At 34.7% G+C, this 13,839-nt stretch overlaps 2 protein-coding genes across 5 annotated transcripts; both read left to right on the top strand.

The window, feature by feature from the left end:
* The first annotated feature begins 813 nt into the window (after positions 1 to 813).
* LOC141639278 (putative phospholipase A2 homolog 1) lies at positions 814 to 6,356 on the top strand. The gene is made up of 4 exons (XM_074448435.1): positions 814 to 1,041; positions 1,280 to 1,319; positions 1,451 to 1,570; positions 5,904 to 6,356. Exons 1-4 carry the CDS (start codon positions 943 to 945, stop codon positions 6,080 to 6,082), a joined length of 438 nt encoding a protein of 145 aa, XP_074304536.1. The 5' UTR covers positions 814 to 942; the 3' UTR covers positions 6,083 to 6,356.
* Positions 6,357 to 6,397: 41 nt separating this feature from the next.
* On the top strand, positions 6,398 to 9,041 carry LOC141639277 (putative disease resistance protein RGA3). 4 transcript variants are annotated; one of them, XM_074448432.1, is made up of 3 exons: positions 6,405 to 6,522; positions 6,711 to 7,156; positions 7,247 to 9,041. In XM_074448432.1, exon 3 carries the CDS (start codon positions 7,782 to 7,784, stop codon positions 8,397 to 8,399), a length of 618 nt encoding a protein of 205 aa, XP_074304533.1. In that variant the 5' UTR covers positions 6,405 to 6,522; positions 6,711 to 7,156; positions 7,247 to 7,781; the 3' UTR covers positions 8,400 to 9,041. The 4 variants fall into 3 exon arrangements, with proteins under 4 accessions (XP_074304534.1, XP_074304533.1, XP_074304532.1 ...); XM_074448431.1 differs by having other exon boundaries at positions 6,711 to 9,041; XM_074448433.1 differs by having other exon boundaries at positions 6,398 to 6,486; positions 6,711 to 9,041.
* Positions 9,042 to 13,839: the final 4,798 nt, after the last annotated feature.

Raw genomic sequence — 13,839 nt, 5'->3', positions numbered from 1 at the left:
AATTTATGTTACTTGTTTGATAAATTATTACGACAAAATAAATAGAAATTGCATAAACTTTTTACATTGCAATTTCCATCAAAATCAAAAGTAGTGATTTATTGAATGTAAGTGCCAAAATTTTTATATAAAATAGTAAGATTCAAAAAATTGATTTAATGGTGTAAATGTGTAATGAGCAAAATTTCTCTTTTTAAAATGAACTACTCCATTTGTTCCGGTTATTTGTTGACCTATTTCATTTTGGGTTGTCTCAACTAATTGTAATCCTTTCTATTTTAAGAATAAATTTCATGAGCAATTTGATCATTTACACATAATTTGTTGAGTTTTTTTATAACTACTACCACAAGTAAACCACTTTTTAAGAACGGCTACATTGTGGTAATGAGTAAATGTGTAATGAGCAAACTTTATCTCTTTTTAAAGCGAACCATTTTTTTTTTTACCTTGGTATCAGTTCTCAAAAAGTGGTTTACTTGTGGTAGCAGTTATAAAAAAACTCTAATTTGTTCCACTTGTTATTTAATAATTGACTTTCTACTCTTTTTTTGGTCTTTGTGTCAAAACTAATAAACAAGAATTGACCGGGGAGTGAGGGAGTATTTTGAATATTTCAAAAGTATTGACTTGTTTTTTTTTTTTTTTTGAACCCAAAACCTCTCAATTCGTTACCAATTACAACACTTTGAGACACTCTCGCGCTCCACTACCCTCAAGCCACTTTGACTGTATTGACTTTTCAAGGTCTTCATTATTGACAATATTAACGTCACTTCAACCAATAAAATCAAACCAAACTTATATTATTCTTAACCGTGAAGGTTACGAGTTACAACCTCTACTTTGGCTACTATAGTTGGTCGACAATTGGCAACTCCAATTTCCAAAGCACAAAAATCAAATCCAAATCCAAACAATAACGAAATCAAAGAAGAAAAAATGCGGGAAAAAAAGATCCCAATCAATTCATTTTTCACCACTCTCTTCCTCCTCCTTTCTCTCCTCGCCGTCGCAACTTCCACCGCCAACGACTCTCGGGTACTCAATTCCACATTCTTTATTATAATAGCGTTGTTTTAAGGTGTACCTTATATATTTTCGTCGTCATTAAATGAGGTGTATAATGTATTAGAGCGGATTATGTGTCCCGTCAATATATTATGTGAGGGAGAATGTGTTTCAGTGTGACGTAAAAATGAGACAGATGATCTCAACTCGATTATATGCTGTACAATTATGTTGCTTATCGACGGATTTTTGTACTATTGTCTTGTAGATCCAATGCAGCAAGAAATGCGTTGCTCTAAATTGTGACAGTAAGTATCTAATTTACGCGGATTGTGATTGATTTAAGTTTTGTATTGTTTGTTTGTTTTTGTTATTGGATTTTGATTTGAGATATGAATTGAAGTGTGCGTGTGTGTTTATTTGGGGTGGAAAAATGGAGATATGGGGATACGGTATGGGAAATATTGTGGTGTAGGTCATAGTGGATGTCCAGGAGAGAAGCCTTGTGATGATCTTGATTCTTGCTGTCAAATTCACGACGATTGCGTTGATAAACAAGGTATTCCTTCTCTTTTCATTGCAAGTTGTAGGTGAGATTGTTTTATGTGAATGTGAGGTTGATAAAGTTTGCGGAATTACAAAGTATCCGGCAATTGATCACTTTTTGAGCCAGTTTTTAAGGTTTTCAATTGAATTATCATCTGATAAATGAGGAGATGATGTGTTATAGGTTTTAGATGTATTGTTTACTTTTTATTTTCTTCTTTCACTCAAGTGATGATGTAAATTCTCAAGGTTTTGATTTAAGTCTTCAAATTTTTGTGTTTAAATTTAAATGACATTTAGGCTTTGTTTGAATTGATGTATTAGAGGGAAAGGAATGACACAATTTTCCTCGTTTGGATAGTAAATTGGGTTGGTTGGATATGGATGAGAAGGAAATGGAGGGTTCCATTTTCTCTCCTCCAAGACAAACTAAAATCACTCTATATATAAGAGTGATTTGGAGAGAAAAGTCATTTACTCTATTCCCCTCCTCTCCCTCCCTTCCATTCCGTTCCTTTTCCTCAATCTGTTTTCCCCCCCTTCGATGTCCTGATAAGTGTGTATCCAGTATCCACTATGCAAACAAGTTTTCGGTGCCTTGCTTGGATGAGGGTGTTTGTTAGGGGGTGATGGAGGAAAAATACAAAGGAAGGTGGGTGGTAATTGTGGTTGTACCGTGGTAGATAGAGGAAGGAGGTTAAGAATTGAAGATAGGCTAATTAACAGTTAGATACGTACCTTCCCCTAGGTAATGTTTCACCCTCGTATAGGAAGAGTAAGTAACTATGTCACTTCCTTTTCATCCTCCCTTCTCTACTCTTTATCCTTTGCCAGCATTCCTCACTTTCGCCTTTTTTCGAGCTTTATTACCCGATCATTTTGAAATTTTACCTTCCCATATATTTATGTTTGATTTAAGGATAGAAGAACGGATAAAGAAGAGAAACAAGAGAAAATAATAATAAATAGTGCCTTCGTCTAATGACTTGAAAATGTAGGAAAAAATGGTATTTGAAACTATGTCCCGGTCATTTGTTTAGCTTTGCTCTTGGCCCGAAAGCGAAGGAGGGAGAATGTAACAAATTGTTGCTATTGATATTGGATGACAATTGGACTAAATTTCGAGTGGATGATCCATTCACTCAATAAAAAGCGTTCTTGGAAAAGGTAAACAAATGACTAAGACTTCCCAAAATAGAATACTTGTAGTTAAGTAAATGACGAGACGTAAGGCGTACCCGTCGAGTTCTAAATTTTTTTTTTAATATGATTACAGTGTATCATACAGTGAAGTCATACCGCTTGCGATTGCTCCCAATATTTAGACAATTGAGCTAAACATCTGTAGATTACTAAAATGCCCTTCTGTTCATTACCCACAAATCCTCATCTTCATCACCCACCCCAACCTCCCTCCCCCATCATGATGGAAAGTGAACCAAAATCTGGGTGGGACTATATTGTAAAAGGTGTTTATTATAGGTATCAACTACCGACATTTTCTATTAATAGAGTTGAAACAATTACATTGATGGGCTAGCTTAAGTAGACCAAAATTACAAAGCATTTCTTTACAGATGATTAATTAGTCATAAAAGTGTGCCCGAAATGCGTATAGGCACTAGGTTCCTTGAGTAGTTGCTAAAAACTCTGTTGTAGCTTGTGTAATACGCAAAAGCACAACTAGCCAGACATAATCCCTACTTTTGTAAGCTCTTTGTTATGTACTCCTTTTGCTTTATAATCCATATGTTTTATTTCCTTACATGTTAGCCTCTTTAGAAGTTTTTAAAAAGGGTACTCATGCAGATATTTTTTTTAGTATACTTCTCGGCTCTCGCAACCACGAATTTAATTCTTGTTGCAATATATTCTTGCCATCCTTCCAAGGTACACGAATGCTTCCCGATAATATGCACTCACATCTGGGGCTAACAAATGCAAGTATACAACCTTTCTGTATGACACTGTAAAAGTAGACCGGATAAAGGATTATGGTAAATTGATAATGATCCATGGTCTTTTTTTTCAAGGGTATATACGGACTTGAGAAGAGCTTGGTAGTAAGTATTAAATGGTCAGCATCCTAAGGTCTCCAACACCCTTGCTTGTGTAAAATAATTGACAGGGGAGAGGGACAGGAATTAATTAGATGGTCTATGTTATCTCTTTTTTGAAGAAGCACAGTCCAAAATTTAAAAATATTTCAAAGAATAATGTCCATCCCCCCCTCTCTAATCTCTAACTCACTCTCTCTTCCGTTCTACTTGACTGATCTGGTCCTCGGCATTCTAACACGACTCCTTATTCTTACTTTCTCTTCATCTTGTTCAAGTCCTTTTCTTTTCTGCTCTTTCTTTTCATTGCTCCCTTGTTCTATCCAAATAAGCTAGAAGTTAAGTTTCTCAATATCCTTCTATTAGCTCGTTTCCTTCCCTTCCCTTCCCTTCCCTTTTGTTCCCATTTGTTAACAAGACATATTGCAAGACTTCAATTTCTTATTGTGAGGAGGTTTAATCAATTTGTTTTGCTTCCAGAGATGCGGCCGTCTAAAGTCACCAACCTACTTGAGGCACTATTACTTTCAGTTAAATTGACTTGGACTTAATATAAGCAACTTTATAGGATATCTATTTAACCCCTTCCAGTGTTGCATCAATGAATAATAAACTGTCATATATTATAGGAGATATTGTTGTAGAATATATACTCCCTCCATCCCATTTTTATTGTCCCCCTTACTATATTGGGAGGATTTAAGGAAAAGCCGTGACCTACCTATTTGACCCCTTAAATTAGAGAGGGTTGAGGCATTAATCTTATGGTGGTGAATGGTGATGGTGGTAGTTAGTTTTCTAGGGGTAATATTGGATAATCAAAGTTTTTCCTTGCTAAATTTAGAAAGGGGAAAATTATTTTGGGAAAAAATTTAGAGGATAAGGGGACAATAAAATTGAGATGGAGGGAGTATGACGGAGTACACTACAAGCTAAGCTGTACACGATTAGTTTTGACTTGAAATGAACGGATCTGAAATGAATCCATAGTGAACTTTACGTGGAAAAACACACGCCTTATTTGGCTTCTGATATGTACTCAGACTCAGTTTTGAGTAATACTCCCTCCTATCCACTCTTTTCTTCCCTATTTCCTAAAACGGATTATTCAGGTTTTCTTCCCCTTTCCTTTTTGAGAAAGTTTTTATTAATATTATACTCTTACCTCTTTCCACTCATCAAACCCCACTATATACTTTATTAATATTTAATTCTAATTATTCCTACCTCTCTCCAATAACCAAACCCCACTCATCTCCTTTATTAATATTTAATCATAATTATTCATACCTCTCTCCAATTATCAAACCCCACTCATATATTTATCAATATTATACTCCCCACCCTTAATCTCCGTGCCCACTTCAAAGGGGAAAAAAAGGATGGATGGGAGGGAGTATCTGTATTCTAGAGTGACTCTAACCCTGAGTCTCGATAGTTTAATCAGATACTTCTGATTAAAAAGTTTTTAAGTTTCCGACTTTCGGGCGCTGACTTGCTTCTACTTTGCCAAAAACTGCCTACTTTTTTTTTTCCAAAATTACATCTTTTTTTTTTGTACTCCGATTTCAACTTCCTTTGTTTACCTAAATTTTATTTCCAGACTATAGAATTTCGGTAGTGTTTTTCAAAACCAAAAATCAAATTCAGATTCTGGCGATTCAATGTCGGAATATTGATTTAGTGTGATCAAAAGCACTCATTTGGTAGTTTTGGCAACAAAATAGAAACATAAGGTAGTAGAAATAAAAGGAAGTAAAGGTCGTATGTGACAGAAAAATCCTTTCTTTAATTGCAAAATAGTTCCATGGTGGCCACCTTCTATGTTTCAGGTTCAATGTCTTCTATGTGGCTACAATTGCCATCCTATTAAAGCTACTCCCTACGTGTGCATAATTATGTTTTCGGGTTTTCTTATTTTGTTGAGCCGTGGGCAATTTCTCTCTCTTTGTATTTTCTTTTTCTTTTGCGAGTTTTGTCGGGATAGGGTTATAGTGGTTGGTGCTGAGTATGTTTGCCAAGTGTCACAAATTCACAATACTTTCTATGTATGACGAGGTAAAGGGGGATTGGATGTACGTAGCTGTAAGCCCCGCATTAGGAACACAAAGAGACTGTTTCCAGAACATTTGTGACAACATGATCTTCAATTACTTTGTTGTTTTTCAGACTTCACTTCTCTATATTATTTTGCCCTTTCACTTATCAATTATCATATGGGATTTGAGATGTTAGGTAATATTTAGGTGACAATGAAGTAAAAATTTCTGACAAGTTTTGAGTTTTCAGGTATGACAAGTGTAAAATGCCACGAGAAGTTCAAGAGATGCATCAAGAAAGTGCAGAAGTCTGGCAAGGCTGGGTTTACAAAAGATTGTCCTTATGATGTTGCAGTCCCTACAATGGTGCAAGGAATGGATTTGGCAATTATGATGAGTCAACTAGCTGGACCTAAGCTTGAACTTTAACCTTACTATACCGAACCAAGAGCGGAAACCTACAAATTTTCTGCTTTGTCAAGAACACTTATTAGCCTTCCGTTTACCAATTTAAAAATTACAATTTTTGGGAAAATCAATCACAGAAGCAGTGCACATCTTAGTCCTGTCATTGAGCTATTGTAGTTTTGTATACTTCTATTCATTCTTCTCTATTATAAGAGGGTTTTCGTGACATTCAATTCTCCACTCGCTTTGCTCTTCTTGTTGCTCTTTAGTGATTCAATATGGTGCCGTGGTTTATACCTCTGTATGTGCTCAAAGTTAATGAGTTTTATGTTTGATTGCCTAGTGACAAGCTGGAACGGTTAATCGTGATATGCAGAGTTGTGGATCGAATGAGCATGTGAATGGTGGATGATACCAAATTTTGGGTGAATAAATTTTAGCCAACTTCTTCAACATCCCAAGTAATTATGTTCAATCTGTTGAATAGAACAAAAATTTAAATTGTCTGCAAACTATGCTATCTTCCTTGTTTTCAATTATGTGCACATATCTATCTTCTGCAAACTTAATATGTTGTTTTTTGTCAAAAACTTTCTAGAAGAGTGATTCATCGATTGAATTTAATCTTTTTTCATTCTCTTTGCTGTAGTCGTCCTTGGATACAACCGTATCAACCGGGGAAGGTGAACACGTCGATTTACATTTACAGAGTTGAGCTCGGGTAAAGTCGACGAGTCAACATTGTTTATTCAGCTTGCAGGGCTCATCCAGCCAGGGTACAACCTAACTCAGCAGTCAGCACACGCAGCCAGACATTGTTAATGGATATTGTTAGATAGACGAAAATACACTTATACGAGTATATTATTAAAACCAATGATGGTTGACTTGGAGGTTGGAGCGACTTTTCTGGATCTGAGAATATTTTAGGCCTGGGGTGCAGACGTGCAGTGTTTGATGATATGAAAACAAAGGAAGTTGACTAATTAAGATGGGCACGTGCTGAGAAACTCAAACGTGGAAAAGCTGTTTTCTTATTGACTTGGATAAAGAGCGACAAACTTTTCAGATTTAGCAGACGAACAAAAAAAAAAGGTAAAAGAAAGCCGAAAAAATGGCAGCAGCAATTGTTTCCAATTTTGCTAATGACCTCCTTGAAACTCTGGAATCGCTTGAAATATGTAGGATATGGGATTCCAGATTTGATGTTTTTGGTGAAATGAAGTCGATGAAGAAGCTGAAAAAAGAGCTGCGAGAGGTTGGGAAAAGTGTCCGAGGCATCAGAGATGCACTCCCTTATGCAGAGAAGAAACAATCAAGCAGCCTTACAGTGCGTGGTTGGCTTCTAGAAGCAGATGATCTGGTGGATGAGATCAGATACCAGGAGAATGCCCTCGGTCCTAATCCTGACCACACATTGATCACAAAGGTGCATCTTCTCGTCTCTTCTGCCTATCGCCTTGCCCGCCTTTCTTCTGATGTGAGGCGTATCAGTGAGATACGCCGGAACTTGGTTGACATTGTCAACCAAAAACCCAAAATTGGTTCCAATGAGGAAATACATGTAGTGAAATAAATTTGTTTTCAAGTGCCTCTAGAAGTTGTTGGTAGGGTTGAGGACAAGGAGGACATCATCAAACTGCTGCAAGTAGCCCCATCCCACCCTCCTTGTAATACAGACATCATCCCATCTTTACCCTTGTCCAAGCCTACAACTAACATGAGCAATATCTCTGCGATTGCTATTGTGGGTGTGCCTGGATCGGGAAAGACTACTTTGGCTCAATCAATTTGCAATGATGATAAGGTTGAACTCCACTTTGAGCATAAAATAATATGGGCGTGTGTATCAGATTTGTTGAGTTTTTCAGATATCTTGACTAGAATAATCGAGTCTGAAAGCAGAGGGAGGGATAGTTCTGTGTCATCCCTCAAACCACCACATGAACAACTTTTGGAGGAAATCAGTGGAAAGAAGTATTTGCTTGTTCTAGATGATTTGAGCACCAATGATCAATTTATTTGGGATTCTTTGAGAGCGCAATTGGACATAGGAGCCCCAGGAAGTAAAATTTTGATAACAACTCGCTACCAAAATGTTGGAAAGGTGGTTGCAACAACAGATAACATCTACAAGTTAGGATCCCTTTCTGACAACGATGCTTTGCTGCTCTTCAAAAGATTCGCCTTTTCTGGGGGTGAAGATCAAGAACAAGAACGGATTGGAGAGGATATTGTGAGCATGTGCGAAAACTCTCCGTTGATTTTAAGAATGGCAGCAAATCATGTTGCCCAGAAGAACAACTGGCAGCAGTTAAGAGTTGAAATTTGGACATGAAATTTGGACATCATGGATATGTTTACCTGGCATCAGAATAGACTTCTTCTGAATGTGTTGAGGCCCAGCTATGATCAACTCAACCCACATCTGAAACATTGTGTTGCCTACTTTTCCTTGTTTCCGAGAGACTATGAATTCAGCAAGCAGTCTTTGATTCAGATGTGGATGGCCCAAGGGTTTTTGAAGCCTGAGGATAGCAGCAGTTGCAGCTTAGAGGATATTGGGGAGATACAATTTGGAATTCTACGAAGGATGTCTTTCTTCCAAGATGTAAAATTAGATGCACTGGATGAAATCAAAATGCGATGAGCAAAATGTTTCATCACCTGGCACAAAATGAAGCTGAAGGAGGATGTATAATAGACTCAGGTAACACCAAATTTAGTAACAGAACTCTCCACGTCTCTCTTAAGTTCAATGGTAGCTTTCCAGAGGCTCTGTTTACAGCGCGGAAATGGTGGGATGGCATTCTGTAACAATTAATTAGATTTTTGGTCAATGAAAATGGGGTTGGAGGAGAAAGTGACGAAAGAAGCAGGGGTTGGTTTGGTGTTGGTTTGACTACATCATTTGTCAACTCAACTTCCTTGTAAAATTCATCCCATTTTCATCTATTTGACTTGGTTTTGACCCGTCTTATTTCCTTCTCGACCCAATTTGTTTCTTAATTTCCGTCTCATATTACTCTAACTCGAATCTCCTCTTTATTATTCTGCCTTGCCTACACATTAAATTAATATATTAATAAAATAATAGTAATAATACTAATATTATAATAGCAATACGACTAATTATTAAATATGACTAAGACGACTAATAATTATAAATTAGTTATTAAATGAGCTATTTAAACATTTAAGCACACAAAATCGAGTCGAAATGAAGTATAAATGCGGGGTAAAAAGCGACTAAAATACTACTCGTCAAGCATTTCCGCTCTAAATCCTCCATCTCCATAAATGCATGCTAAGAGGACCGAATAAAGCACGATTTTACTACTTTCAAGTCCGTTCCTGCAAATGACGCAGAACAAACCAAAGTAGCCTATTCGGGACATTTTGCAATACAAAACAACGAGAATGACATAGAAATGCGTGCAATAAGAGGCCAAAAGGACTATATAAATTACATATATCAAAAATACCTCTTGCTACTAGCTATGTTACCGAAAATGATATTCGTCTATACATATAGACGGATAGTGTCCGTCTATAATGAGAATTTGTGTAGTGACTATTGACTAGCAATAGGTCTTGGTATAGACGGGTGGGGCGAACAGACGGGTAAAGACCTCTAATAAAATGGATAGGGGGGACAAGGTGGGGCACCCCTATGTGCTTCCCACTTTATGGCAAATGGATATTTTGTGAGGGAAAATGGTATTCGTCTATACGTATAGACGGATAGTGTCCGTCTATAATGAGAATTTGTGATTGACTAGTACTCCGTAAGTTGTAAATTTTATTTTTTAGAGAAAGACTTTGGTAGTCGCCATCTAATAATAGTCAATGAAGTGAGAACATTGAAAATGAAAAAGAGTTGACTATTTAGTAGACTATAGATTCACTAATTAATAATCACTCTGCATAAATTAGTTACAATTGGTCTTGCTTGTGACGAATACTATCCGTCACAAGCTTGCGACGGGTCGGATAGTACCGTATTATATGAATATGGTAGAATATGACTCTTTTAAATAAACTGACAAAATATATAGTAGGTGACAAATAGAGGATAGGGCACTATGCATGAATGACAACTAGGGATTAAAAAAATTAATTTGTTTATAGTTCCCATGTAATTTGAATCAACGCGTCTTGCTTCAGACGACGGTTTCCCGTCTAAAATAAGACAGACAATATGTTGTCATTATACAATAAAATGTTGCTATGTTCTGATAATATGTTACCATTATTTTCCACATCATTTTCAGAGTAAAAAGTGACACCTCTAGTTATAATATTTTGTGGATAAAATGATACATTCTCTTAAAAAATGACAACATTTTATCCGTCTTATTTCAGATGGGAAAACAGCCCGTCTGAAATAAGAATTTGCGAATTTGAATGGACCTCTTTTATTGTATTTTCCATATGCTTTCATTTCCTATTTTCAAAATAACACAAAACTTCTCACCTCTCATATTCTCTCTTTATTCATCTTCCATATTCAAACTGCAAAACCCAGAAAAAAACCTAAACTCCACAAAACTTCTCTATCACCTCTCAAAATTTTTGATGCTATGATTAAGATCTTGCTTTATTGTTATGTTTTGTTTATGTTTTATCAAACTTTTTAACAAATTCGATGATTGTTATCATTTTTAGCTTGGTTTTTACAAATTTATTTTAATATTATCATTTTAGTTCATTTCCATTTTTTTTTCGGTATCACTTTTTATTGCTATTGTTGAATTTTTGTTGGTGATTGTTACCAATTTTAGTTTTATTGTTACAATTTTTAGTTTTGGTAAACTTTGTATCAATTTTTTTTTTCAAATTTCAAGATTGTTACCATTTTTAGTTATTACGAAATTTTGATTAAAGAACAAAAGACAATATCACACATATTGAGTTCACTTGTTTATATCTATTAAAGTACTTTGTAACCAATTTTAGAGATCGTACAGACCTTGGGAGATGGTAACATATTGATTAATTAAGTAAATATGTAGCAGACTGAAATATGTTTCCATTTCTTAATTGTTTGTGATATATTTAACTCAGTGTACTGTATTGACCCTATCACATACTAGTTGACTGAAAATGATGACTTATACAGTTATACTCTTTAAATGGTCACATAATAAAATTTAATATTGAAATGAGGTAATTCTTTGACTTCATTTTTTGTAGTTAATTTGTTATTGTAATTGAATTTGATTATATCTTGTGTAATTCTTTCTTTATGGTTCAACACTTGTAGCACGCACAATGGTTGTGGTTTTTTCAGTTAGTTGATGTCTTGACGCATAGTGAGGACTTAGAGAAGAAGAATGAATTTTTAGAGAAAATGAAGAATTTGAAGATAAAGAATGAAAGGTTGAAAATGGTTGTTGTAAAATTAAATACTGAAATTAGGAAACATAAGGAAAGTTAGAAATTAGTTATGGTTGCTTTGTTGATTTCTTGTATTTTATTTGTAGTTTGGTGTATGGTGGTATTATCCCAAAATGTATGGTAACTTTATTTCCCAATATGCCAATATGTAGCGTGCTTTAGAATTGTGACATATTCTACAAGAATGTTAACATAATGGGCATATACATTACCAAAGAAAATACAGCAAGAATGACAATTTGTTTACATTTTTATCTGTTATGTTACTAATTGCAATATGGTAACATATTGTGCGATGATGAATACATTGCTTAATATATACAATACCATAGATGGTTCACTTTTAAAAAAGGTCATATATAGAATGCCATAGGTGTTTACATGTTTCAACACATTGTTACCAATTCCAATATGGCAACAATTTATGCAAGAATGATAACATTACTTGTAAAATAATACACTGTCATGAGAGATATACGAATAATGTCAAATGTTAACATATTTACCCAGTATTTTACCAAAATATATATGGCAACTTATCGTAAAAGGATGAAAACATTAATTGTAAAATACATTGTCATAAGAAATATATTAAGAATGTCAATTATTTATATATTTATCCATTATGGTCCTAAATTGTAGATGGTGACATATTGTGCAAGAATGAGAACATTACTTGTAAAAACACTGCTATAAAAATATATCAAGGATGTCAATTGTTTACATATTCATCCATTGTATTACAAAATTTAATATGATAATATATTGTGCAAAAATGAAACGTTCATTTCTTTGCCCTCCTTATTTACTTGCATCCTCAGACCGACTTTGTAAAGGCATCGTGTGATTGCAACATTACTCACATTGTTAGCAGTAACTTGGGGAAACCCATGCTCAACTCGCCTATTACCATTCTCATGGTGTCCTTCACATGAGCATACAAATTATCTCTCGACTTCGAGTGTGCCGAGCCCGTTCGCTCTACGAGATGTTGCTTTCTTAATGCTGAAACCCAAAGCCTAAGAGTGTTTCCTATACATCTCGTAAATAAGTTCTCATTTTTCCGCTTTCATCCCCAATAGTGACTTTAAATAAGCTGTACCTACACAAGTTGACATGGTGACATTAGGGACAAAAATAGAGACATTCATAAGATGTATGACAATATGTGACTTTTGAATAGTCTATAACTACGCAAGTTGACAGAGTGACGACATTAGGACCAAAAGTAGCGACATTCATTAGATATAACTCATATAAGTCAACATGTGACTTTGAATAATCGGTACCTACACAAGTTGACAGGGTAACATTAGGACCAAAAGTAGAGACATTTATAAGCTATACGACAATATGTGACTTTAAATAGTCTGTAACCACGCAATTTGACAGGGTGACATTAGGACCAAAAATACACACATTCATTAGATATATGACAACATATTCAAACATACAGGCATATCACGATATCTTTACTGCACTTCAAAACTAGACACCATCATTCATCTATATTTCATTTAAGATTCAGCAAACAATGCACTCGATTTTTCATGTATGCTAAAATATGATAACATTCAGTCCAAAAAATGACACCAAGGTATTCACTCTTACAATCATCGGTGTTACTATATAAAACATTATTCATTTATTAGTGGTATACTAATCTAATTGAAAGAGCAATATAATAATAATAATAATAATAATAATAATAATAATAATAATAATAATAATAATAATAATAATAATAACAACAACAACAACAACAACAACAACAACAACAACAACAACAACAACAACAACAACAACAACAACAACAACAAAAACAACAACAATAGTAATAATAGTAATAATAATAGTAATAATAGTAATAGTAAGAGTAATATTATTCCCTAATAAGTTTTCAACAGTATAAATTTTTCATACTTTTTGGTACAGGTAAAAGAATACATACATACCTTTACTCTTCATTTTTTTTGTCAAAACTGGATCGATTATGGCACCATCGTCATTTTCATCCTCCATTTTATTTTTTGATCAATTATGGCATCTTCGTTTTTTATAAATTTTGTGAATGTTAAAGTGTAAATTTCTATAAAATTTGGGATATAAAAAATGAAAGATGAGATGAGAAATGGATGAATGGATGTTAATAATTGAGGAAAAGTTTGAAGTTGATTGTGATGATTCAATCTGCCATGAGCATTAAATGCAAGGGTTCAAAAGTCAATAATTGCTTATTAAATATTACACAAAGTACTTGTGAAGTACAAGCTTATGTCAGCCAGTTGCTTGCATATCCGGTTCTTTCTCATATAATATGGTATGTATCCGATCCGTTACAAACTTTCGACGGGTAAGGCCGTCACAAATGAGAAAAA

Source organism: Silene latifolia, unplaced genomic scaffold (genome assembly GCF_048544455.1).
Source record: "Silene latifolia isolate original U9 population unplaced genomic scaffold, ASM4854445v1 scaffold_32.2, whole genome shotgun sequence".
In the NCBI taxonomy this organism is placed as follows: Eukaryota; Viridiplantae; Streptophyta; class Magnoliopsida; order Caryophyllales; family Caryophyllaceae; genus Silene; species Silene latifolia.
Note: the sequence above shows the minus strand (reverse complement) of the source record. Positions and strands in the feature narration are given on the sequence as shown.

Bases quoted from the DNA above. Each gene is read 5' to 3' on its own strand.
- LOC141639278 (XM_074448435.1), top strand. From the start codon at position 943: ATGCGGGAAAAAAAGATCCCAATCAATTCATTTTTCACCACTCTCTTC. The intron at 1,320-1,450 runs GTAAGTATCTAA...GGAAAAATGGAG, and splicing joins CGTTGCTCTAAATTGTGACA to ATATGGGGATACGGTATGGG. The intron at 1,571-5,903 runs GTATTCCTTCTC...TTGAGTTTTCAG, and splicing joins CGATTGCGTTGATAAACAAG to GTATGACAAGTGTAAAATGC.
- LOC141639277 (XM_074448433.1), top strand. From the start codon at position 7,782: ATGAGCAATATCTCTGCGATTGCTATTGTGGGTGTGCCTGGATCGGGA.